This window comes from Gouania willdenowi, chromosome 14, assembly GCF_900634775.1.
Source record: "Gouania willdenowi chromosome 14, fGouWil2.1, whole genome shotgun sequence".
Classification (NCBI taxonomy): domain Eukaryota; kingdom Metazoa; phylum Chordata; class Actinopteri; order Blenniiformes; family Gobiesocidae; genus Gouania; species Gouania willdenowi.
The window spans coordinates 13,620,268-13,648,040 of NC_041057.1; the positions used below are offsets into that span (position 1 = coordinate 13,620,268).

Sequence of the window (27,773 nt, forward strand, 5' to 3'; positions counted from 1 at the left end):
CTTTTTTAATCTCTTGTATAATACAGAGCCGATGTTTAGCAGCTAATGTAAAATACTTGGCACTGTTGTTAAGTGATTGTTTTGACTACACGAAAAAACTCTGAGTACCCCAAGAGACAGAAGATTGTTTCAATCTGACCTCACTGCACAAAATAAGGAAAATAACCAAATCAGCTAATAACAGTGCAGTCACTGCTGTGATTCTGGCTTTAAATTTGAAGGAAAAGAATCCAAGTCTGAGTCACAGGAGGCAGTGTTTACTTGATACACACTAATATTTTTTAAGCCTTTTTTCACAGGCCACAGAGACGGAATGACCATTTTTAGGCTGTTTGTTTTGGAATTGCTTCCTTCTCTTCCTTTGTTGGCAAGACTAATTAAACCTGAAAAGACAGAAAACACAGTTCTTTCTATAATCTTTGATGAGCCTGAAAAATTAAAAAGTAAAAAAAATTCCCATGGTTTTTCTTTTCATTCAGGAATTATTTCTTGGATGCTTTATCTTGGCATCAAACCCCGAGCTCAGTGTGACTTTATTAGTGGAGACACTGTGAGAAACCCCTGTGGGCTTTTAAACCAACAAATGGGAGGTGGAATAATTAGTCCTTTACCAAGGTAAAGCTTCAGGCATGCAAGCTCGTGAAGATCTACTGTAAGCCATTCCCATACATCTCGCTCTCTGTACACACACATACTGTACACTCCCACCCGCTTCCTGCATTCCTCCCCTGTCTAACACACTTCCAGTAAGCCCACCAGCACTTCAAAAACAGCCCACCATCACCAGCCGCCCAAATGACACCACCTGCTAAAAACATGCTCGGCTCTGTTGCACACTGCTACACAACAACAACACCACCAGCACCCGCCCCCAAAAGGTCACAGTCTGCTAGAAACATGCTCAGCTGTGTTGCTCACCACAACACAAAACACGCTACCACCAAGCTCCGCCTTTGCCTTTTGGAACGCAGACCAGGGGGCGGAGCCAGGTGCTCAGGAGTCAATCTTAACAACTGCCTTTTAGGTTTTTATCCAATTTTATTCAGGTTAAATTGCACAACTCTATGGTAAAGATTCCATTTCCTATCTTGTATTAAAGTAAAAATATGATGCGCTGTGATTGGCCTACATTTCCAAGGTTTACTTTACAACAATAACCCTTTACAGCAATGCTCCCCAACTAACGAGCCATTGACCATTTGGGGCAAAGCCTCACGTTTTTTAAGAGTTAAGGTTTTTTATTTGCAATTGTGTTTCAAGGTATTTTATTCTGAAAATCAGTACTTCCACTTTAGAGCGCATTGCTCGCAGAAGTAAAGCGCCCACTTATTTATACTCTGTGCTGCCCGTGGATCAACATGTACAAAGTGTTATCACAATAGGGCTCTATATCCTGCATCCTCAAAACATATGTTTTATTCTCTTTTGTTCAATTTCTCAGCTAACTTTCTCTGTGTTTTACAAACATAACTGTGAAATAAAATTTCCACCTTGCTCCAGATTTACTGTGAGAAGAATTCCTCTTAGATACATTCCCACTTGTGTCTGCCTACCACCTCCTTCTACCCAAAGAAAATGAACATGCAAGACAAAGGTTGGAAGGACAGCTCTTCAGTGCAGTGTTAGCAGAGCGCTACTATGTTTCCTTTTCTTTTCTTGTCATTTTCCCTGTAGATCTAAAGTGGTTGTCATGCTCTGCTTAACTGCCCCATCCACTTGTTTTTTGTACTTTTCCCAAGATTGCCTCAACAATCAACAGCAATCCTCCCTGCAGTTTTATTGCTCCATTCTCCGAATGAACGTCTTGTTCCTCAAAATGTACTTTTTTTTCTTCAAAGCTTCTTTCTCTGTGATATGTGATTACAGAATCTCTCCTGGTCCTAGTCACACAGCCCTAAGCAGGCCAGATACCATCGTACACTAATAACATCTGCCAAGGACCCTTCTCACAGACTCTGTCATTGTTATGCTTAGCACAGAACAACTACAGAGTCATTGGACACATACATGGAAACCTCTGAATCCCAGACCGGTCTGCCTCAAAAACCCTTTGTCCGCATCTGACCAGTAAACCCTACAACTTGACTCCGTCTCATTTCATTCAAAAACCCCACAACAGTTTTCTGTTTTTTACTGGGTCTAAATTTAATTTTTTCATCTCTTTTTCTCTTGAACTGTTCAATGTATAGTTGAAGATTTTTTTGTCTTGTAAATTAATGATAGTTTGGTAATTTAGAAGAATGTTAATTAAACTGGAACAGGGCACTGATGAAAACATACAATCTTACGGTTTATGTAACAGATAACTTGATTTCAGAGAGCGCAACTGAAACATTGTTTCTTATTCCTTAAAATACAACAGAGCAGAGTAGCCATTAAGGTCAGTATGTTACATAGTCACGTTGTTTCAGGGCCAGTGTTTTTCGATCATCTTCTACAATCTTTTTATGATTTTTGTCTTTATTTAAGTCTTAGTACCGATTTTTTTTTTCCACATTCTCTTTAATATTGTTATTTGTTACTATGGTCAATGCAAGGATGTGTGCTAGAGCTACTTTTGAACGTATCTATTCTGAACTCTAGCAGTGCTGAAAAGCACTTCTCCCGACAGGAGTGAGCACGAAAAAGAACGGACGTCCAATCTAAGAAGAACAGATTATATTGATTTCAAGGTGGAAATCGCAAGAGAAGTATGTCACAGATAACCTGACGGCAGGTCCAATACAACGTCCCAAATAATCCAAGAAGAAGGTAAGGTGGCAAGGACCATTTCGCCTTGACGACCAGGTATTTTTATCTGCTGGCGGCTTTCCAAGGACTTTTAATGAACGTCATCTGACTAAACCTCAAATATTATACACAATCTTTTGATAGAGCTTGCAATTAAAATTCACTCCACATACCCTTTAGTTGTACTGTTGGCCTATATTCATAATCGGAGTTGCCAAAGAATGATGAAAAGAAGTTTTAGTGGCAGCAAAGTGTTGCTCCCCTTCCCAACCTGCTCCAACCGCCCCATGTTTGTCATCAGCATCTCAGTGCACTCTCAGCTTTACAGTTCTTAAAAGCCATAATTGCTTCTTGCTTCAATCCAAGTCAGGGACTGTCAGCCACAACTAGAAATATTGCTGCTTAAAAATAATTTTGTTAAAAGTTGTTCTAAGGGGAAGCATTAAAAAGTATTTTTTGAAGCCAGAATCTGAGATACAGATACTCTACTGGTGGAGTTTCATGTTCCATCTCCTGTGTCCCATGCCAATATTAGAACACTGGCAGTTGATCAGGTAGCAGAATAAAAATTTCTGCCATTAAAACCAGCAAATGAACATCTATTGCACTTTACATTTTAAAAGTGCAGTCTGCAACTCTTATAAAAGTGACATTTTGTCATATTAGCTAAAGCTGTCACTATGTAAGGACAGCTTTACATCAAACTAGTAGTTTGTGTGAAAAAAACAGGCTCATTGAGTCCGTCCTGCTGGTCCTGCAGCCTTTGGCAGATTGCCAGAATGCATCACGACCGAGCAAGAAGAACCAATCAGAGCGAGGATTGTGTTTGATGGGCTCTCTGACAGCTGTTGCTCACAGTCCCCGCCCCTACGGCTGTAGCGCCGTCTTTTTTTTACAGTGTATGGTCTGGAGGAGTAGAAGATAGAATTAGCAACTTTTCTGCTTGAAAAGTAATTACTGCTGCTTGATATACATTATGTTTGATTTGTAATTGTTACACTGGAACTCTGTAGTGCATGTGTTGTTCGTGCGCAGCCGCCGCCGTGTGAGCTGCTGTAAGTGACACTGTGTTGTTGCTGCTGCTGAGGTTTGTGCACATTGAGAGAGAGAAACACTGCAGTAATGTGCTTTTAACAGAGCATGTTATGTTACTGTAATGTTGCTGTCTGGCTAACGTTAGCTTGTTAGCTCCTCTGAGGTAGGGACTTTGGAAAGTTTGGAGGCAGGGCAAGAGAGCAGCGGGGAGGGAGGGATCTGAGAGTCGCAGACTGCACCTTTAAGGCCACACATAAAGTTATGCCCACTTTAAATGCATACACATATTATGCAAAAGTATTCGGTCCTTCTGCTTAAAAAAGGAACTGTAATGCTCTCCCAAGTGATCTCTGTATGTGTGTTTTCCATTACTACACTCATAGTTACAGTAGCTTTAAAAGTCCAGCCAGGGTCCCTCATGTGACTGTTAAAGCCAATGGCCTCGTCTTGAATACCCAGCTGAGGATGCTGGTAGAAGGTCAAAATACTGAACAGTGGGGTTAAAGAAATACTGGTGGATGATAGTTTAACAGCTATACTGAAGTGTCTGAACAACACAATGAGAGCCAAGGGGAATTGATGATAGAGCGTAAAGTACAGCACAGTATCTGTAGATCATCTGACTGAGGACAATTGAAGCAATCTAAAAGGACACAAAAACTGAATAAACCAATCTAAAAAATGCAAATAAATGATCGCTAATAAGAGGCACAAATAGAGACTCACATTTTCTATTTAAAATTTCTCCCAATTACATTTTAGAGTAAACCCACCTCTGTCATTTTCATTTCAGTTAACCCAATTCCATTCCATTAGGTTTCCATAATTGGATGTAATTACTGGCTATTAAACCTTTAAATAGTGCAATGCTGTGCAGTAAAGTCTTATGGTTAACTGAGTAAACTATTGTTTCTTATTTTATATTTCTATGCTTCAGATCTGCACTGAAATCATATGAGATTAGATAGAGATTTAACATGTCCGTTCAATTGCTTCACTTCCTAGACATTAGGCCACCTTTTTGTTGGGGAGAAATATTGTGGAAATGTGTAGTGAGGGTCTGCCCGTCATGTTGTGAGATTTTGCGTGAGAATTGACATTTGACATACCCCTTATGGGGAAAAATAGCTATTACATGCTTAAAACTGTCCCAAAACATGCACGTAGGGGTGTATTCTGTGTCATATTGCAATTTCAGATGGTGTAAATTATTAAGAATTTTTTTTTTAAAAATTAAATATTATTATGATGAGTGCTATGAGATGACTTATTGTTCTATTTGGTATATACAGTACATAAAGTTTAATTGAATTGAATCAAATAGTTATTAGGGGTAGCAGCTTTAAATACTGCATAACATTCATAGATTGTACGCCCAGAAAGAATGTTTTGGTGGTCAAATGCTGAAAAAAAAACCAGGACTATGTGAGCAACTGCACTACAGTGAAAGTGAAGTGGGACATTTTCCAACAAGGCTGATTTAATATGGTGCCTAATAAAAAGCAATGGGATAGCTAATGTTACAAAAATACAAGTCCTGAAGAAGATATACCTCCAAGAGATCACGTATAATAGTTTATGAGGAAACACACGGGGTAAATCAAAACCAACCAAACATAAAGTGTACTCACAAATGACAGACAAATACACTATCCAGGCACATAGCTAACAGTTGAGGTACATTTCTATACAAAAGTACTCTCAACTTAAGACAGTCAATAAATACCACCCACCAGACGTCCTAATTTAAACCAGGGAATACTTTTATACACACTTGGAAGTGTTTAATCTCTGAGGAAACTTTGAAAAAACTGCTTTTATTTAACAATACAGACTGATTCCCTCTTACATGTAATTAACAGCTACTTAATGCCTCTTTAGTGGAGCTTCCAAAATAGTTTTGGTGTTATTTAATAACACTACCCAGGTTTAAATAAGGTTAGACGAACCATCTTGGCTGAGTAAACGTCTTGAGTTGGAAACGTGTTTGAGGCACACGCCAGCATTTTCAGGTTTTGGCAGCGTGTTTTACAAATGCAATTGTTTAGCGCTAATGTTTGATTTCCTAGGTTTCAGTCCCCAAACCGAAGCCTTGAGCATCAAAAGGTGAATGGGTTTAGCTGGAGTCTGACTCACTCGCTGGAAGCAGAAAATTAACCTTTTGCCAAAGAACATTGACTGCGGTCAGAGAAATAAGCCTTGGAGGCAGTCAGCAAATAGTCATTTAGTCTGCTCTGTCATTTAAGGGGTCGGTCAACAGAGTTCCTCATTTGGTGGTCACAGATCAGTTAACAAACAAGCCAGTGGTTGGTTTCGAATGTGATTAGTACAGCACCTAAGGAGCAGACAATAGAAGGCGAAGTACTCTATTTTTATTTTAGTGATCGATCCAGGGCAGACAACAAAACAACTCTTCTGTTCAGCTGTTGGCAAGCAAACGACCCAAAGAAGGAGTCACTGCGGTCAGTCAGAGTGATGGAGACAGCCTGGTGTGGAGCAGACACAGCTGACATATTCAAAAGAAAATCTGAGTTTATTTAGAGAGAGTACAGGCACTCTAACTTAAGAGTAGCTCATATTTATTTAAGAAAATCATTATCTTTGATTATACTGCAGTAGGTTAAAGCAGGTGGACTGAGGGCTTGATTTACTAAAGAGTTGCATGAGTAAAAAAAGGATTGTGTCTGGATACGGGGAAAAACATGAGCAATCTATTAAGTAGAATGTGCAAAATAAACGCAAATAGATGAATTAAGTACACGCAATGTTATTTACCAAAGCCAGAACTGACTGCTCTGGCTGTTTGTGTATATATAAATAAAATTAGAGAGGCAAGTGCTTTTGTAGCCGTTTTCATTTGTGTTGGCAATCTTAGGAAAACACCAGGTAAACAAACAGTGTGCGTTATCGCACCCTATAAGTAGGGATGGGAATTGATAAGAATTTAGACATTCCGATTCCATTATCGATACTGCTTATCGATTCAATTCTTTATCGATTCTCATTGGGTGAGGGAATTAAATAATACAAATGAATTTGTTTTCTTTAACTCTTTATTATATTATCTTTGTATCTTTAAGTTCCTGCAGGCATATCAGCTCTATTTTAATCAACCAGGTATACATTGTTTCCACTGGATAATAATATATACAATAGCACTATATAAAATTGATGAAATATTATTATTATTATTATTATTATTATTATTATTACAAGTAGCTTCAAGAAAAATCTGTTTTGTCTGTAGTGATCACAACAGTAATAAACAGCATTTTTAGGGACATATTAGAAAGATCATAAAAAAAAAGTGGGAATGAGTTATTTTTCTGTTACCACTCAATAATGTTCAGGACATCCCAAGGGTTGAAAAAAATCAAGTGGTAAAATGTTGTTGGGGGGTGCATGGTAGTCTATCTGGGCTGCCGGCCTATTCATTTTGATATCAGGTTGCAGTAAGAGGAAAATGAGAAAAGGCTCACTTAACACGTGGGGAAATAACTTAATGGTACTTTAAATCCACAAAAGGATTGAATTCCTCTCTCACTTAGAATCACTATCTTAATTCCATTCTTCCTGTAATAACAACACGCATTTGCTTTCATTAACCCCAGCAGGTCAAGGCAGCTCGTAATCTGGATTTGAGAGATTTTTTTCCTGACTCCTTCTCTTAGTGTCTCAACTGAATAAAAACTATGCAAATTTTTAGGTTTTAAAACAAATGTTTTTCATGATTTTTACCCCAATCAGTCAATATCAAGTGTTGTGTTGCCCATCTCACAACATATGTTCACAATTAAATGAGAACTTAAAGGTCCCATGTCATGCTATTTTTCACCCATCTCCATTTGTTCTAAGAACCTCAAAAACATAGTATTTGAGGTTTATTTTCCCAAACTCGTCTGTTTTCCAGAGTTTTAGCCTCTGAAAAGTCACTTTTCTACACAAACAGGCTGATTTGTGGCCTACTTATGCACATTCATGAGTGGGCGTGTCTATAGACAGGAAACTGACTTCCTCCTCCCTGCACGGTGACGTAGGGCCAGAGGACGGCCCGCCCTCCTCCCACCCACTCCGTAGCCGAGCTCATGCTGCTTTATAAACACGAGACAGAGCGTGGGGGCGGGGCATACATAGACTGTAGCAAATAGCACTGCGCAAAGGACGCTGAAATGCTCACCTTCGTGGGCGTGTCTGTTTACATGTCATTGACGGCAGAGAGCTTCCTGGAGGCGCTGCTTCTCCAGCTCAGTACCGCGTCAAATTTGTCATCAAAGTGGGAACGCGTCATCAAATTGGAGCGAGGTGTTTGGGCTCACCCTGCAGTCAGAAAGGAGCAAATCACCCTCTAACTAACGATTGAGGGAATCAATGAAAAAAAAAAAAAAAACACTTTGGGTTTGTGTATGAAGCCCTAATAGAACTTTTATTATGTTTAAAGCACAGAAAAGTTAATTTAGCGTAACATGGACCCTTTAATTCAGACTTACATTTTTGGTTATATAATACTGGGACGTGTGTTATCCTACAGGGGTTAAACATTGGGTACGTTATCATAGAGTCACTATTTCACAAGGAAAGTACCACAGCCATCACAGTGCTGTTCTTTTATCAAACAAAGACCAAAAAAAAGGGCAGAGAGGAAACCAATCAGCCAAGTGGCCAGTGACCAGAAATCTGAAAAACCAATCAGCATGCCACTAAAGCTGTCAGCCAGCAACTTGATCAATCACTCAGCCTGTCGATAACTCAACCAGACAGCGCTCAGTCTCTATTAATGGTGGTGACAGATGGACCCAGTGACTCTATGAACAAATACAAGAAGGACCTTGTAGAATAAAGCCAAACTTTTCCTATTACGGGTTTCCTTCCACTTCGGTGGGACGTTTATTGAACCCACTTTCCACAAAGTGAACCCAAACTTACTTCTCACCATAACATGTCATTAGTTTCACCAATGAGACCGTCCAGATAGATTAAAACATGGACCCAGTTTGGCTGGTGAACCTACACTTTAAATGATACAGCGCTTAGATTTGCTAACACACAAAGCCAAAAGCAAACAGCCCTTGGTCCAAACCTTGGGGTCAGAAATACACCAGTTGACCTGAAAGCAATGTGGTCATGAAGTAATGTGGTTGAGTTTGGTTTTACATTTGACCCTAATGATGCATCACTGTAAGTGAGGAAGAAATGCAGTGAAAACGAAAGGAAAAGCTACTTTTAGCAAAGGCTCATTGAAACATGAGTGTGAGTGAATACGTTCATGGTTCAGTTATGGCTGCTGCCTTTTGGCCTCTCAGCTTTTCCTCCTTCCTCTGTTAGGTGAACATCTGAGTCAGACTGGCAGTCAGATAGGGGGCACGTGGTGTTGGTTTATTTATTATTATTATTATTATTATTGTTTTTATTTTCATAATTTAGGGCAGTGATTCCTAAAATGGGGGGCCTGCCCAGTTTTAGAAGCCGAGAAGGCTAGTTTGTCACTAAAATGGCCTTGCTGAACATTTAATATGGAAAAAAAAAAAATTATGTGCACTCAAAGACCTTTATTATTACTTTTCTAAAACTATGTGAATGTTTTTTTTTACGTTATTTTTATTGGTTTTGTAGAAGAATAGTAGCTATTTTTTTTACTTTTTTCAATAAAGGTTATTTTTTTTTACCGATGTTGCGATGAGCGATTGGGGCTAAATGTTTTTAATTCTTCAATGAGGAGGAAACAGAACAGTTGGGTGCAACATACGCCAAGTGCAACGGCCCAATATTCTCTCTTGATTTCTTCAGTTTGGCCAAAGTCTCAAGGCCATTTTTTTTATTTGAGTTGATTATATACAGTATGTTGCTAACTTTCATGCATTTAATTAATAAAATCATTTTAAAACTTCTATTTTTCATGGGCCTCCTTTAAGTTAATATGCTGGAGGGGTTTGGAACAAATTGCAAGTAATGCAAGGAGCTTTTTCCACAACATGATCAATTTAAAGCCACACAGCCCAAGTTGTAACATGGATCATCGTCCAATTAAGGCGTTTAATGTTTAATTTGTGGCTATGCTAATTAGCGTGTTAATGATAGCTCATTGTGCGAGTATGTAAAGCTTTTAAAGACTATTAAAGAAGATAATAAGTAGTGCATGTTGCAAACGTCCATTTAGCATTAAGTATTTTTGCAATCCATGTAATCCATCCATCTATCTATCTTTGCTCCTGATTGATTGTCTTTCAGACACCCCAACAATTTCAGTTTATGCTTCCAAATCCCTATATTGTTAAGTAATCTAGTAATGAAGATAAATGAAGAACCATAAATGCAAAAGAAGGTGGTTTTCTTCTTCACATGGGGATAATGACATCAAACAGGAACGTGCATTAAATTACTTTTAAAATCCATTAATTTAAAACTTAAAGGAATACTCAACCTAAATGAAAAAGACAGCTCTACTGAAATACTTTTATATATAACCTTTACTAATTTAATGGCGTTTAAGCACTTTAAACACACATTTGTAGCGTAGTGATTACAGTAAGTAATTCCAACTGGTTTATTGAGGTGAAAGGCATCCAATGGTAGCGTAGACTTACTCATTATAAGGTGTTTTCCTTGTTTAAATGGAAGGCATGTGTGGATTTGAAGTGAAATGGCTGATATCGGCATCCAAATGCTGTGCCCACCGACATTTTCAAAGTCCCATTTCTCATTCTCTGGTATTTATAACGTCAAAATCGGTTTTCCATAATGTTCCTATGGTCGTCCAAGGAATAACCTATCATCTAATGTAAAGGGGTGGGATTGCTTTAATCTTCATTATATAGCATTGTAAATGCTTTAATCCCTAACATCTACTGTTTGCTGACACTCCTGTCTTCAAGGTTCAGACGTCCAACCAAAATGAGGCTGCCTGTTTCAGCTTGAGCTGTGTGGTATAGTAGGGCGTACAGTGGCAGACGTACTGAGAACTGCACTAAACTGCACTAGAATAAAACATGAGCACAGGTCAAACAGCGATACTGACGACCAACCAGCTGCATCGTGTGTGGAAGCAATAAGTTCATATGCACCCACTGAACCTGTGATGATGAGGCCAATGGTGACTGTGCACTTAGTCATCCTATTATCTGATAAAGAGCTGTTTTGGAGAGAAAGAGGATTTTTCAGATTTCCAGATGTTATTGAGGACAATAAGACACACTAACAGACATTTGCTGAAACGAGATCAATCAATGCTTGGGAACTTGTGTCCTTGCGAACGTAAAAGGTTTGTATTGTTGGCTGCAGCTGTGAGCCAGCAGCTCAAATCCCTGCAGGGCTTTTCCAGCCATTAAACCACAACTTCAGCTCCTTCCCTTTTTGTTTTTTTCTATTATGTCTGTCATTATTGTACTTGCGTCATGACCTTTAGCTGCACATTTCTCCCCATCAGCCACACTACTGCGGAGAAAAAAATTTCATGTTTATACCCGGAGTTTAAAATTAATTTTCCTCCATAAAAAATGAATCATGAGGTTGTATCAAAGCTAACAGAGATGGAGTTTTTCAGATTATTAATGTGTCGCTCAGTGACATAATGAATAGAAAGGTTGCTTTAAGGGTTTAAGACTGGTTGGCCATGGTCTTTAAGTGCAAGATATGGAATTTTTACATGAACATGTTTGGGCTTGCATTTGTAGTCCATGTAATCCATGTGTAGATTGGAGTTTCTATAAGTATGAGTGAAAGAAAAATGCAAAGCTCATTTGTTAGAATATCTTTGGGGAAAACAAATACTGAGCAGCACTTCCAAATGTGTGGATAGACTCCCTGTGCTGCAAATACAGCGAAAGGCTTGTCACACATGACATTTAGACTGTCCTCCATCCTCACAACACAATATTGCTTCACTCCATCTCTCCATCCATCTTACTAACCTCAGGCTCTCTTTAATCTATGACCGGTGTGTATGACAGTCACTGAGATATCAGCTAGCCGAATACACCTCTGACCCAGTTCTCACTGTCTGCCGGAGCACGAGAAATGATCTCGGTGTGTTTTTGAACGGATCGAGCCAGAGTATATGGAGTCAATGACAATAGGATGGTAATATGATGTACGACTGGAAAATTAGATAGAAGTTGCAACAATGGGTGCACCTTGACACAAAGTTTTGTCTTTATGGCTTTAAAGTTCATCATTAGGAGTGTGACAATATCTCGATACATCGATATTTTTCCGCACAATTGATTATCGCTAAGCATTGATTTTTCTTTTTTTTTTACTAAAACCTTTTCTGCTTTTTCACTAAAATGTGCAGGTAGGTCTTCACAGAAATTTTGTCACTGTTTCTTGAAGGAACCAATATTTTGTTTACTGGAATATTGCACTATAATGTGTCACTGGTAAGAAAAACCCTATTTACTGTATACAGAAAGCACTATTGGAGATACTTATTTGTTTACATTGGTTTGTTGACACTTATTTACAGAAATGTTGCACTAAAATAGTGTCACTATTGTCTTTCAGACATATAAAATAAAAATTAAATTTTTTCACTTAATTTGTTTTTTTCTTGTTATGTCATAGGTTATCGTAGAATGATTTCTGACCAATATATCGATAATCGCAGTATCGGCATATTGTGAGATAATCGTTATCGTGAGCTTTGTAGCTCGTATCGTATCGTGAGGTACCCAGAGTTTCGCACCCTTATTCATCATCATCATCATCATCATCATTAAGGAACAAGGTTGTGGACAATTAAAGCAAGTCCCATCTTGTTAAATCTATACCTCCTGCACAAAAGATCAGTTCAAATGACAAACCACAATTTTGAGCTGACATCTCTATTTTAATAAGGTTTAGTGTTTGGCTGTTACCAAGCCGTCCCAACACAGACGCTGATATCCCTTCACTCTTCACCTGTCTGTAAGTGGAAAGTGAAAGAGCTGCTGTGGTTTCTCCCAGACATGCAATACAAAAACTCAACACTTCTACGTGAGACCTTGTTTCTTCCAATGAAAGCAGCCAACAGGTAATGCCTTATGAGTTGGAGCACTCTTTTTTTTTTTCAACAGAAGAAACTGTAAAACCTCTTACTGGTACGACTTTGTGTCAAGACCAGTTTAAATGTGACGAGAAATTAAACCGTAAAGATTACATTGTCAGATCCAAGACCTACATCCTCTCTAAGTGTTTAGTGGCCAAATGTTACTCATAGCACTCCTGACGCTCGACCAAACCTTGCATGTGAACAGAGCTGCCTACAGACATCCCACCACATTATATATTACATTATGTTCAGAAGCCAACTGAAAACAGACATTGTAAACTGTCCAATCTGGAAGTTTTTCAGCCACAGAAACCATTTAAACCAAAGCAGGTATGTAAATAATTAAGTATTTGAACTGGATAAAGCTGTTTTTTTTTTTTTGCATAAACAATATAAACTTTGTGTCAGGCAGAATGAAGAACACCTTGAGCAATAAGTTTGAGAATGCAATGTTTCCAAAGATCCCTTCTACGCACAAAGTTTGGCCAAACCACAAAGTGCAAATTCAAATTCTCCAGCTTGGCCGTAAGTCTGAGGGGGATAAACCAGGTAATAAATAATAAAACCACTGTCCAGTTTCTTTCATTTTGTGAGAAAGTGCAGATCTCCTCATGTGCTTGTGCATTTATTTCTCTCTCTGGTTGTGCTTTGCCACTGGGAATCAAGTAACGCTTAAGCCCCATTCCCTGTCTGCACATAGCCGGCATTACGCAATGTCTAATTACTTCCACTCAGTCCCAACAATACCATGGAGAGGGACAAGAGATGGAGGGAGTGCAGGAATAAAACCCACAGAAAATGTAGGGCGAGAAGGGAAGTTGGCAATGGAAACAGAAAAAAGCAATTAGGAAAGATAAGGGCATACATAAAGAAGGGAAATATACAAAAGACAGAGGAACTTAACCTTTTACCTCTGAGACTGAAGCAAAGAACAGATGATGGGGAAAAACAGTAAGTGAAGGAAAAAGAAAGATAAACGTAGATAGAGATAATGAGAAATGTAAAAGGAGAGCTGCTGTCAAAGCAGACATGGCCCACAGCTCTACTTCTCTTCCCAGATTTTTAAAGATGATGTCATTATTTTTTGAAAAAACAGAAATATGTGGCTTTGCTGGTTCAATGAGAGCAAAGGGAAGCTGAAGGAGAGTGAAAAGAAGGAGAGGAAACAGTGAAGGTACAAACGGCTAAAAAAATCTAAAACCCTCAATTTAGAAAATTACGACTGCAATTAAAGACAATTTAGGAGGCACGATCAAACTGTGCCAAGCAGGGCTAACACACTGCAAGCTTTGGCTGTAAAGTAATATCTATAAAACAAGGAATCTCTGTCTGTCTGTTCCTCAAATATCTCTGTGAGTCAGGCTCAGATTGCCCTGAGACTTTCAACATGGCTGCTGCTGGGTTCAAGGATGTGCAACGTCAAATTTTGTTTGAACTGCAATGATACCGTTCATGAATTATTTCAGAAAATTGTCTTAAATACAGCTTTGCAAAACAGCTCAATGTTGACAGATAGTCATGGTAACTCGGTGTCTAATATCCAAAAAAAAAAAAACACCCGGCAAATATTGATCAGCAGGTGTCCTCAGTGAGCAACAATACTCTTTTTCAACCTTCTTATATCTTACTATTTTTTACGGCAGTGTTTCCCAACATATTTTGTCCCAAATATCTCTCGTCTTTTTTGTTATATCGCGAGTTCATGTTATGCATTGTTTATTTCCTGTGTCTGGTCCAACACTTTAAAGTATGTTAAAGAGTATGCTACAGTGTATTATTATCGAATCGATGGATGAGTGTGTGCTGTGCATGTAAAAATGCGTCCTATAATGTTAGAAATTGAATTGACAGATGTTTCCATGCACCCCCTGAGATGTGTAATCTTTTATGATTTAAAATGAGTTTTTTTTTTTTCCCAAACAATTTGGATAGGAAACTACTTTTTTTCCCCCTGATGGTCCTGTCCAATGTAGCCAAGAGATTAACAGGAGAAAACTGATTTTTTTTTTTTTTTTAACCTAATCCATTAATAAGTCACAGATTTAGAATCATAAAAAGTTTAGTGAAATAAAAAAGGAGATGTCTGGATTAAATGTGGATGAAAGGGATTAAAAATCGTGTCACAGCTTTACACCTACACTCAACCCTCTCCTGCTCAATAGGATCCTATATCTGTCATGGAAAGATTTCAACAGTCTGAGCTGAGAGAACAGTTTAGTGCCCAAAAATCCACATATTGCCAGCCATCTTTTCTCCTCCCTATGCTTCTCTGGGCTGCTGCCTTCAGGCTATGTTCAATCTGTTAACACCCTTCTGTTGATGTGCTTTTCAGGTTTGTCTCCTGGTTAACACTGTAAACAGTTTTATAAATATCTCCAAAAGCAATCCATTTTCTCTATGTGTCTGGACACGTGTCTGGTATGTAGGCCCGTGTTTGTGCATAGTTGATATCATTTAACACAATTATATGATCCTCCATTTCAGAATGAACTTGTATGGTCCCTCAGTGAAACATGTCTGTTGGACAGCATTTTTATTAGTTCTCTTCCCACTATAGTCACGCGAAAGACATGTTAGCCCACTGTGACAGGAAAGGAAGAAAGAGAGAGAGAAATGCAAGCCCGCACACATCTGTCCAGTTGAGGTTGTGTGTAAACGTGTTTCATTATCTGCACATGCATTCAAACCCGCCGTGTGTTGTGCACATGTTCAACATAAAACGGTGAAAATTTTGGAGTTCATTCACAAATATAGTGCTATTTAAATACTTATCGTAACTTTGCATAGAGTTACATTCAATTATATTAACACCTGCACTAAAACCTTACGTTTGTTTGGAATAAATTCAATTTTAAAAGAGCTAAAATGACTTAAGATGACCAATAACTCCCTAAAATGTGTTTAGGGAGTTTTAGGCAAAATATAACATTTATTACTGTATATAACATATAACAGGGAAGTCCAGTCCTCGAGAGCCCCTGTCCTGTATGTTTTAAGATTCCACCACAGCTGGTTATAATGAATAGCTTGTTATCAGAGCTGCATGACGTCATTAGATTCAGGTGTGTGTATCTCATTATGTATCTTATGTGAACATACAACACTGTAGCCTTCTGCGCCCCATCCAAGCTGTTAGTAATTAAAATGTTGTTTCGTACTTTTCTACTTTTGGCTTCGGTCAGATTAAGTTAAACTATAACAGCAGACTGAAGACTAGTGTATCCTTGTGGAAAAATGTAATCTTATTTGCTGAAATGCACAAACAAAAGCAACCTAGAGTCCTTTAGATCCCATTTGACTGTACAACAAGCTGCAATGTTTGTGTGTGTGTGTGTGTGTGTGTGTGTGTGTGTGTGTGTGTGTGTGTGTGTGTGTGTGTGTGTCGTACCTGACCAAAGGCTCTGGTATAGCCTCCAGGTTGGCGGGGACCTGCACTCCCTTTTCCCACTCTTGTCTCCAGGGGTCTGATAGTATATAGAAATCGTCCAGGCCGAGCTGAGCCGAGTCCGGCAGCTTCATGGCCGTGATGAAGTCGGTACGAAATACCTGAGGGACACATGAAAGAAAAGGAAAGGTTAAGAAAAGTTTGGTCAGTAGGTTTTTATAAGGGGCCACTTGGTGCACAGAGGCTAGCAACGCCTCCTCTCCAGGTTAAAACCCAGGAGAAAGTGCTTAGTTTGTTTCCTTTAGTCCAAAAACATACTGTAGGGGTTTTTATTAATCACAGTAAATGATTTAACTACAGGTGTGTTTGCTGTCATGCAAACAACACATGCATGAGTCTATGCTTGTACATTTTTAACAACCGTTTATGGTCGTACAATCAAAGGAAAAAGACAAGCACAATTAAAAACAGCGCATTTGTATGATCCCTAAATCCTACATAAAAGCATCTAGCAATAAGCAGGAACATCATTTTTTAATGTATTTATCTCTTTTATTCTTTTTTGCGTTATTTATAGAAAAAAAATCATAATGTATTATATACAACAAATTTTTGTTCATCATGAGGACATGTTATAAGGGGTCTCCCGAAACAAATGTTTTATTCCAATACGATACGGCATTGTAGGTTTGAATGTGGGCCGATACCGATATTAATATGATATTAGCACGAATCATATGAACTTTGACCATAAACATAAGAATATTATGCAATCAAGTAAAATAAAATATTAAAAAAAGAGAGATTTTAGATGCAGGTCGTGTAGGACTTTTCATTTGACAGGCATGCTGTGAAATTCATGTTGCACAGGAAAATATATCATCTTTTTTAAAACATCAATCCATATATGTGTGTTTTCAAGAGCTAAAAACATCTGTTTTAACTCTCAGATGAAACAAGCATTTACGCAGGTTAGCAGAACAAGAACTCAACAAAAGAAAACACCTACTGACAGTGGAAATGGAACGAGATGAGTCACCAGTGGAGACTGCAGTGTGATGTACCATATATGTGATGGAAATTTCCTTGAGACATGTACGAATCAACAACAACTTTGTAATACGTCCGTTCAGCACTATAATACCCTCACAGTTGAGTGGTGCTTCAATTACCTGAGGGGTGGCTTTATTTAACCAACACTACAGGACACTCAACAATGATAGAACCAAGGACAGTAAGTCAAGCATTACAATCACACAAAAAATGGGAATGTACAAACAAACAATGAGGTGAGAAAATTGAGAATGGGAGATGAAATGATGAAATAGTGACAAATAAGGATGAACAAAATGGACAATAAGGTCAAAAGTTTAAATAAAACCCCAAAAACAAAAGGGGATGAAACTCCAGCAAAGAAAAGAATGAAAGGGAAGGGAAGGGCGGGATCTCTGTATATCAGTTTTATTACTGTTTGCACAGAAGTTACTACAGCTAATTAATGTCTGGCAAACACTATTACAAGCTTCCACAGTTTTATGTTCTCTCGCCGAGCAGCTCCTCCTCTCTTAATCTGTTTTAGTGTGACAGTCGAGAGCCACGGAGAGAGAGAGAGATGACAAGCACCAAGCAATGATTATATTTTATTCAGAATGTAAAAAAAGAAATGAGAAGCATTTTCTTCAGCTTGACAAAACAAATCCAAGAAAAAGATTGAAAAGGAATCACGAGGGTTGATTATTAGATTTGGATAACTTTGTTTTTCTGCACAGGGACAAGTTTATGTCGGCTGTGTTCCACGCCAAAAACACAACCATAGAGATTATCTTGGCTTTGTTGTCTCTGAACGACTAATAAAGAGCTATGCACAGAACGACAAAATGTCATTTCTGGCTGCTTTCTGTTGGACACAGCTCGTTGTGCAACAAGCCCAGAGCAGCAATGGAAACGTCTGAGTGTATTTAATCCAAAAGTGTCTTTTTCTGTTCATCACATGATTCATAACTGGAAAAAAACGCTTTCCACATTGATCATCATTGATAACTTGCTTTTCCACATTCACCCTTCCAAATACAATCAGACATGCTGTATTTTGAAAAAAAAAAAAAAAAAACATTATTACTTTATGTACTTTTTTTTTTGGTTTTTTTTGCAGGAAAGTTGACGTGATATTAGTTACACCCCTGAGCGGCCTGAGAACAAGACATTTTCATCATAACATGGATGGAGTCATGAACACCTGGGCGCAAAAGACAGTAATAAAGTTTAAAGATTTATAAATCAAACTTTTGCTTTATTTGCTCATTACTCCTGCACTGCTGTGGCGCTACACAATACACTTATGACCTTAATGAATCACACAAGGTGATTGAATAACAAGTTGTCTCCAGTGTTGGGAGTAACTAGTTATTTTTGTAATATTTTACAGTAATATAATCCTTTTTAAAGTAACTCAGTAGTGTAACTCATTACAAAAGTGGTAATATAATATATTACTAGTTACAAGTAACTTCAATTAAATGCATATTTAATTTAAGTGCATATTTGCTTTGTTTTCTCACTGTTTGCAATTATTTGAGGAAAAAAAGATGATCATTAAAGTTAAATATAACTTATGGGGACAAAAAGTAACTCAAAGTAGTGTAACTCAGTTACATTTTAAAAAACAGTAATATTGTAATATAAATATATTACATTTTTATCCCAGTAACTAGTGATATAAATATATTAAAAGTTTAGAATAACTTACCCAACACTGGTTGTCTCACTGAAGTCGCCATATGGAAGGGCAGCTATATTTGATAGTTAATAAACTGTTTTGGCTTCAATGTATTGGAAGAGATAATTTCCTATAGGAATTTTGGAATCCTACACGTTAAAACGATAATCAAACATCACATGAATTAACTTCAGAACAGTGGTGTCAAATAGGGGCCAAATACGGGCCAAATATGGATAAGTTTGATCTCAAGTGGGCCACAGGTCCAGGGAATCGAACTATTTCAACATTAGTGCTACTACTATGCATTTGCATGTGTAAATGATATAAAAGTATCCAAGTATTTATTTAATTTGGGGAAATGTTGTCAAATAATTTGAGGAGTGAGCAGGATTTGGGAAAAAAAAATAATTTCTTTCACAATTTGAGAGTAAAACTGACCCCTGCAAATATTGTAAAGTTTCATTGAATTTGTGACAAATTCAATGAAACGCCACTTAAATAATTGCAAAGTTCTCCTTCCAAACAAAACTGTCGAAATGTTGTGTTTATTAAAGCAGCGATTCTCAACTGGTGGGCCGGGACCCAAAAGTGGGTCGCAGACCTGTACTGGGTGGGTCGCGGACCGCTGGTCAAAAATAAATAAATAGCCAACTTAATGTCTCTCGTGTTGGACTTGTCTTTTATTTTGAAAGAAATTTTTCTTTTGACAGGCATGCTGTGAAAGTCATGTTGCTCAGGAAAATATATACATTTATGTTTTAAAAAAGATTATAAATGAGTGTTTTCAAGAGATATTTATGAAAAAACTAAATTTGGTTGGTTGAATGATAGTGATTTAAAATTCATTTCAATAGATAATTAAGATGAAAAGTTTTCTTTTTATTACTCCCAAGCTTAATTTCCAGTTGAAATTTGCCAGATATTTTACTTATCCACAAATTATTTGGTAATTTACACTGTTTCCTCAGCCATTTCTTTTTGATCTTTAAAAAAAAAAAGTCTGTGTTGTGTCATTTTCCTGCAAGTGACCATTTGTCAAACCAAAAGCCTCCAGCACCGCTGCATTTCAGTAACTCTGGTCGGACTCAGATTGTCAGTTTAGATCACGGGCCAATTAATCAGAAAGCAACCGGATCTATGACCTCTCAGCGACGCAGAGCGGGTACAATTCAACCTCTGCAAAGATGAAATGATGTGGCTTTTTCTGCAGGGTTGTGAGATGAGAGAGCCAAACACACACAGAAGTAAGATGCTGATATTTCACAACCAGGAAACTAGCTATTCACACAGTCCACGGGTCAATCCATGTCATTTCAACACATTTTCAGGACATCCCACGCACTTTGGTCTAAAAAATTACAATTCTGAAATGTTTACCACTTGTTCCGTGATTATTCAATAGGCACACTGTACTTTTTTTTGTTTGTTTGATTGGATGAATACTTTTTGAGATATGGCCAATTGAGTGAGGTGTGCGTCAATTTTTGCCCGTCTTCATTTTTCTTCCAATATCTCAGGAACTACATCACATAGGAAACTGAAATGTGGTACAGTAACACAGCTCCACCTACTCTCTCAGAATATACAAAACTATCTGCTATACATCCTATCTGGTGGACATGCCAGCCCATCAATATTAGAAAAATGTTTGCTGTAATTTCATCTGCTTTGAGTTATATATAAAGACTGTTCAAATATTTAATGATTAGTCACATATATGCATTGGTTATTGGGTGACAGTCTCTTAAAATCTGAAAAAAATGTTTTTTTGTTTTTTTTATAATTTTCATTGGCCCATAACTGCATGTGATAATGTAAAAAAAAAAAAAAAAAAAAATCAGTAACACTTTAGTTTAGGGAACACCTATTAACCATTCATTAGTAACTTATAGACTCTTAATTAGTCATTATTAAGTACATTTTAATGCTCTTATTCTGAATGGCATTATTATACAACCAGTAAGTCATTAACTAAGAGTTTTCCCTCAATAACCTCAGAATTATTACTTATTAATAGTAAGGAAGGAAGTTTTTGTATATGAATTATGATCTCAACATGCTAGTGTTAGTGTTGTAGGCTGCCTCTATGTTTTATAATTATTTATTGTTTGTTAGTTTTTCCACCACTAACACAAAAAAAAACATTAAAAAAAAAACCATTGCATCAAAAAAAAAAAAAAAAAACATTTATTTTTTAAAACACATTTATTATGAACAAATTTCTCATGTTCCACATTTTTTCCTATTTTTGGATTGTTTGTCATGGACTGACCCAGTTGTACAACCACCTACAGATACATATGACTAACATATAAAAAACTGCACCGATGGTCACAAACACAGGTGAACACCCACCCACCCACCCACCCACCCACCTTGTTGTTATGGTGCTGCAGGGGCAGCTCTCCTCAGGCACCGTGACAACCAGCTTTAGGTGCTTATAAAGGCCAGCACACATAACACGCTTACATCACACAAGATGTGACTGCATAGTGCCTGGTTATCATGACAATCAGACTTTGAAACGGATAATAGTGCAGATAATAGAAGTAGGATGTCATGCCCTTCATATCTCTGCCTATAGGATTAAACTGCTAAACTCTGGCTGGGTCGTTTTTCCAGTGAGCATTGGTGCTGGAGTGGTGTGATAGCTATCAGCACCCTGTTAGATCCAGAGACCCATGGGAGAAGGATGTTCAGAGAAATCCGATCCAGCCATAGCAACTATCACATAAATCTATCACCGTACATCTGCCGTTACGGAGCTGGATCTTGGAGTGCAGTGTCAAACCATCATGGATCATTCCGAGGCAGTGTTGAATCACATCCATGGTTATTACTGCACTCAGCTGCTTCAAACTAATGATGCTTATGTAATGACGGGACAATGTTAGGTTAAGGTGATTTTGAAAGTTCCACAAACTGTTTGCCCTCATCCCGCACATATTTAGACTTACTCAACTTAGTTTGTTTCCATTTTGTTGCGAACTATACAATTTCAAAATCAAACCATTCTTGTACACAAGAACAATTCAGTGAAGCGAGAAGCTGTTCAGTAAAAAACATTTTTTTCTCAAAAATATATATACCAGTACCTCAAAATAGGGGTGTAAATCATTCCGATACGATACAATGTCGATTATCAGGTCAACGATTCAATATTTGCAGATGTCACAAAACCTACCACGATTGATATCAGACATATAGTTGCACGATACCCACTGTACCCCGCGTTGCCAAATTGTAACGGTTCCTACTATACCAGAAATTCTACACGACGGTACTACCGTGGATTACGATAATACCGGTGCTAGTTTCTGCTACATATCGGTTTCCTCTACTCTCCTCCCGGCTTCTCACTGCACAGTCTAAACTCACTGCACGCTACGTACTTGAAAACACACCAACATGGCAACCGGACTACACAGCTTCTGAATGATTGGCTGTTTGCCAGTTAGTGGTGACATACGGAGATATAATAGGCTGTTTCCGCACGTTGGGTCCACCTGTCTGTTAGCTGATTAGCTGTTCGTGTGTTTATGCAGGCAGAACGAGCTCCATGAAGACAGCCCAGCTTCGATAGAAACTCGCTTTAAAACTAACAACAAGCTAAAGTTCTGCCTCGCCTGGACGCGTGCACGGCTTACAGTCACAAACACAAGACAACACATGGCAGAAGCACCGGGCCCAAGTGGCGAGTCTGCCGCGGTGGCATCGTCGTCAGTGGCATCACTAATTTTGCTCAAAAAACCAAACTCCAAAAGTCCCATTTGGAACTATTTTGGCTTTAAACGAGGCGGAGACGGTAAAGCAATAGGAGATCCACTGTGCAGGCGCTGTCACCAGCTATAGGAGCCAAAGGAGGGAAGACTTTTTTTGTTTTTTTTTCCGCACGGACTCAGAGCGATCTTTTTTTTTTTTTAAATATATATATCATATTTACAGAGATATTTACAATGTTCAAATAATATTTACAAAATTACATACATAGAAAGGAGGGATCACATCCAATCTCATAAAACACCAGTGACGTCACCCAGAAAATGCATACAAATATAGTTTTCACAGGGAATCAGTTCCTGTTTATTGTATTTTATCCTCTATGGTTTATTATGTTGGAGAAGAAACATTATTGTCAAATAGTTTTTAAATTTTATTTAAAGACAGATTCGTTATCCTAAGTTGATTATTTATATTAGTTAAACATAAAACAACGCGCAAAGGAAACTGAATGATCAATTTTTTAATTTCAACCATATCATTTCTAACTTCATTTATTCTTTTTTTTTTTTTTTTTTTTAGTTGCGGGCTTTTTCATTTCGCTGAGTTTGCGCGTTAATAGTTGCTATCACAACATCGCAAAATCCTGCAGGGACTGTATAGAGCTCACTTTCCAAGAAGTGTACTCAGATTAGTGGCTCAGGGAAATAAGCTGACGTCCTGCCAGCCTGCTACGTTCGTCAGCTTTTACTGGGTTTCCAGCTCAGTTAGAAATCATTATGTTCCTATTTTCACAAAAAGGGATTCACATTTCAAAGTGACTCGCAATTGAAATTCTCCCCCACTAGATGGTGCTGCTGACCCCTAGAAAACTACACAGATAGGTCGCTCGGCCGTATAAGTCTCTTAAATTATTTTAAACCCAAGAATGTCAACTTATACCACAAAAAATGAAGCAATTTCAAAGCATTTGTAGTTTTACACTGAAAGTCTCTCTTTATATACTTATTCCAATTGTCCATTCACAATTTAATGGCAGGGATTTGGAATTGCAGCAATGGACAAAGCTGTGACTGAGTAAAGTCTGCACCTACAGTGGCGTGTGGCATAATACAGCTGACAAGACTAAAAAGTCAGGTAAAAGGTGTCAAGCCGAGAGGCGACTGGGAGAGAAGCATGCAAAGGTGCTTGAAAAAAGAAGAAAATAATGGAAGAAATGAGGCGAGCACTTCCTCTCCCTCCCTCCACTGGGCATTATGGCTACCTGGCACACTGTGCGTCATGGCAGATGTCGACTCTCAGTGAGAGGAGGATAATTTTAGCAGCCACATCACAGCACGGCCTTGCGTGATTGGCTGCTTGGAGGACCCACGCAACTCAGAGAGCATGTGCATGTATGTGTGTGCATGTGCTGTGTGTGTGTGTGTGTGTCTCTGTGGAAAAATGAAAGGATGAAAGAAAGAGAGGATATCAGAGTGAAAGATAAACACATTGCAGGGTGTGTGCATATTAGCACAGTGACTAAGAGATTTCAGAAAGTAAAGACACACACACACACACACACACACACACACACACACACACACACACACACACACACACACACACACACACACACACACACACACACACACACACACACACACAGGGACCGGAGTATGACTCAGTGCACATGTACCTGCTCTGTTACATTATATCATACTTGTGATATCATGTGATTTGCTGTTACCACAAGATGACATAATACACATAAGTCATACCCTGTAAGAATGTCTACTATTTTATAGACTTTGTATTTATTCATATTCTATGGAAACCTTAAAAATAATGAGTTATTAAATACATTGAAGAGGAAAACTATGACAAAACATCACAAATATGTTCTTTCCTTCCTATAAAGCACTATGAGTATCAGATTTCAGGTATTATACAGTGACTTCAACATACATCCGTAATCCCCGTGGGTTATGTCACTTGCCATGTGATTTCTGTTCCCAATACGACACACATGCTATTGGCTGTTTTCAGTGTGTGCTTCTCTTAACAGCAAGAGGATCTCACACTGTGTGACATGTGCATGTTTCCTCAGCAACAGATCCTTTTTAACAGCAGGCTGCTCGACTGGTCAGAGGGGAAAGTCCTGATTATATTATTAAGTCTGTTGCATAAACGTCCCCACAAGCTGCGACATCAACACAAATGCACAAAAGAAACATCCACGGATGCGTAGTGGACACCTCAACCAATCAAGCTTTGTTTCTGCTCCCATCCTGTGACCATCCACTGTACCAACTCACTGATTGTCTGAAATATTTCTCTGTCATTTAATCAAGCACAAACCATTACCAGGTTACTGGGGGGCTTGGACTCAAAAAACACTTAAACCACTAAATTTACAGCAGAGGGTGTCAGAGTTTTATATGCAGCGCAATAAGTAAAATAAAAACAAACTTGAACTTACAGAATCTAGCTATAAAACCACCAGTGGTTCCAAAAAATGTGATTTATGCGAGTAGTTCCCATTTCTTTAAAGCCAAAGCTTAAGAATGTGTCTAAGTGATTTATTTAAAGGGTACCTCATGTTTACTAAATTGTGTTTTATGTAATGTTTGTTTCAATTTTTTGCTATGATATGAAATGTTTTTAAATGTATTTCAATTTTGTGTTAGGGACAACAGATGGAAATTAGTATCTTTGCTATAATCTGGCATATTTACACTGTTACAGATGTACATGAATATGCACCGTCCCTACAAAATAAATAAATTAAATTAAATTCATACTTTTTTAAAACTTCTTTGAAATACGACCAACGAGGAGCAACCATTGCTGGCTGGATGTGACGTTTTTCAGGCGATTCAGGGTCCGAGTTTAGCATTAGCTCCACCTTCGTCCTTTGAGTTTCCTCTTTTTTTCAGTTTTTTGCATTGCACTTTTTTATTTTACTACCCTGGACAACACAGCAATGTGTGTTGGAGCTACTTTTGACTTGTTTGAACTTGTTATTGCCTGCTCTTCTGCATTGGAGGGGCCAGAGACTGCATTCAGATTCATTACTTACACATTAAACACGATGCAGAACACTTTATGCAATGGGAGCGGGCAGGAGAGAGACCAGACGTCCCATCGAAAGATAACGAGAGGATATTATAGTGATTCAGAGGAGGAAAGATCCATCAGAGATGTAAAACCACCCCTTCTTGTACTACAAGCACCTTTAGACACTAAATAACCATTCAGAAATCTGGCCATTTGTTTTTAATCTATTATTATTGGTTTTTTAACTATTTATTAGGGAACTCATGAATGTCAGAATTTTAAAGTGTGAATGGATATGTGCTGTGTTTTATTGGCTCTGTGTTTTATTGTTGCTGCACTGGCGCTCTCTCTGTAAATAAAGTTCCTAACTGGTGAATAAAGTATATTTCATTTGCTTGATAACTGAAGAAAAACTTCAAGAGTGCTGCTCATGTTAGCTTTTATAGGTACTAGCTCCTCATTGGGTTTTTTTTTTAAATCATATGAGGTCAAATATGCATACATCTGCATGAGACCTTTTTCATAACGCCCTCAGGATTATAACATCCGATCCCTAAAGTGCCATTCATGCCCCATTTCGACTTTTTTGTCTCAACAGAGTCAGAGATTGTGTCCGGTGGCAGCTTGTCCTTTGTTCAGATCAGGCACCAAGCAGTGCACAAAAAAAGCGTAGGCCTAAATCAACCTTTGAGTGCGCTCGTTGCTCAATGCCTCAACGCAGGATGGATGAGAGGGAGGAAAGGGGCGGGAAAGCTTCAGCAATAAGGAGTCAAAAGTATTATGTGGAAACATCTTTCTCTCACATCAATCATGTGTAGCATCAGCTTTTGGCAGCGCGACACTTTTCAGGCGACACATAAAGGCCTTGATCAAGATGTGAAAAGGATTTCCTTTTTGCTCTTTTTTTTTTTTTTTTTAGTTCCTTCTCACCTCTTGGATAGAAAATGTCACATCCGCTCCAATGGGCCGGCATCATGGTGCGGAGCTCTGAAAAGACTCAGCCTACAATTTATGCCCCTCATTAGCGTAAGACGAGACAGTGAACAAGTCCTTTTGAGATTCCTCGAACGCGGCGGGCTCCTTATCACAAGTTCCCGGTCTGAATGACGCGTGGATCGGCGGTGCTCCCCTCAACGCCAAGGGCAGGCTGATTGCCAGGGCTTCACTCAAAGGTCACGCAATTAAGCTTTGTTCCCACTTCAATAGGGCTTTGACTGACTGAGTCTGCTGTTTGAACAGATGGGGTTTTTGGCCTTTGGTGAACGAAAATGTTGCCCTCTGATTGTGTTTGCAATTGAGTAAAGAAGATCTTTTTTTTTTTGGTGGGGGTGGGGGGAAATAATAAATGATTATCTTATCCAACCAATTAAATGCAAAAAGTGTGCTCAGGACCGCAGGTTAAAGGTTAAGTGGGCCCTAAAGTGTTCATACATCAGTGCAATCAGGGAAAAGCTCTCAAGTGTCTTTGAGCAAGGCATTTAACCTCCAAACAACTTAATTGAGACGTGCCATGGGGGATGTTGAAGTGATACATGAACTAATTTTCCCAAATAAAACAATAGATATTCCTGGACCTTAGAACAATATTTGATAAGCATGCAGTTTCTTTTATTTTGAAAGTCAAGCTGACCAAACCAAGCTCTTGTCAAAGATAAACACACAGTTCATAAAAATCATCAAAATAAATTAGGCTGATGAGTCTTTACAGGGCACGTGAAGTAAAGTGTAAAACTAAAGACTGCCGCAAAGGTTGCGCACATTGCACTTGGCATATGTGCATAAGCCTCTACACCTCGTGTGTCAAACTCATGGCTCGGGGGCCAAATCCAGCCCTTTGGAGCATCCAATTCGGCACGCAGGAGAAAATAAAAATGACAGAGAAAACATGAATCACTGTGTAAATGAAACTCAAGAATATTTGCAGGGGCTTATAGTTTTCCCAGTGTTTATATCACATGATTGCAGTCATTTTTAATGTTAAACAGTTTAAAAAAACTATACATTCTTTCAAAATCCTTAAATTTTCCTCAAATCATGACATAATATTTCTCTTAATAAAATAGAAATTGGTCATAAAATCCCAGAAATTTAAAGTGAAGATCCTGTTGGGACTGATATTTATC

At 38.3% G+C, this 27,773-nt stretch overlaps 1 protein-coding gene across 2 annotated transcripts in view; it reads right to left on the reverse strand.

Annotated features, from left to right (window-relative positions):
* The window catches only part of jade2 (jade family PHD finger 2), a 157,500-nt gene that overhangs the window by 90,277 nt on the left and 39,450 nt on the right, over positions 1-27,773 (reverse strand). For both annotated transcript variants that reach the window (XM_028466125.1, XM_028466124.1), the window contains exon 4: positions 16,176-16,333. In XM_028466125.1, coding sequence (XP_028321926.1) covers positions 16,176-16,333 — 158 coding nt within the window. The remainder of the gene's footprint in view (positions 1-16,175; positions 16,334-27,773) is intronic.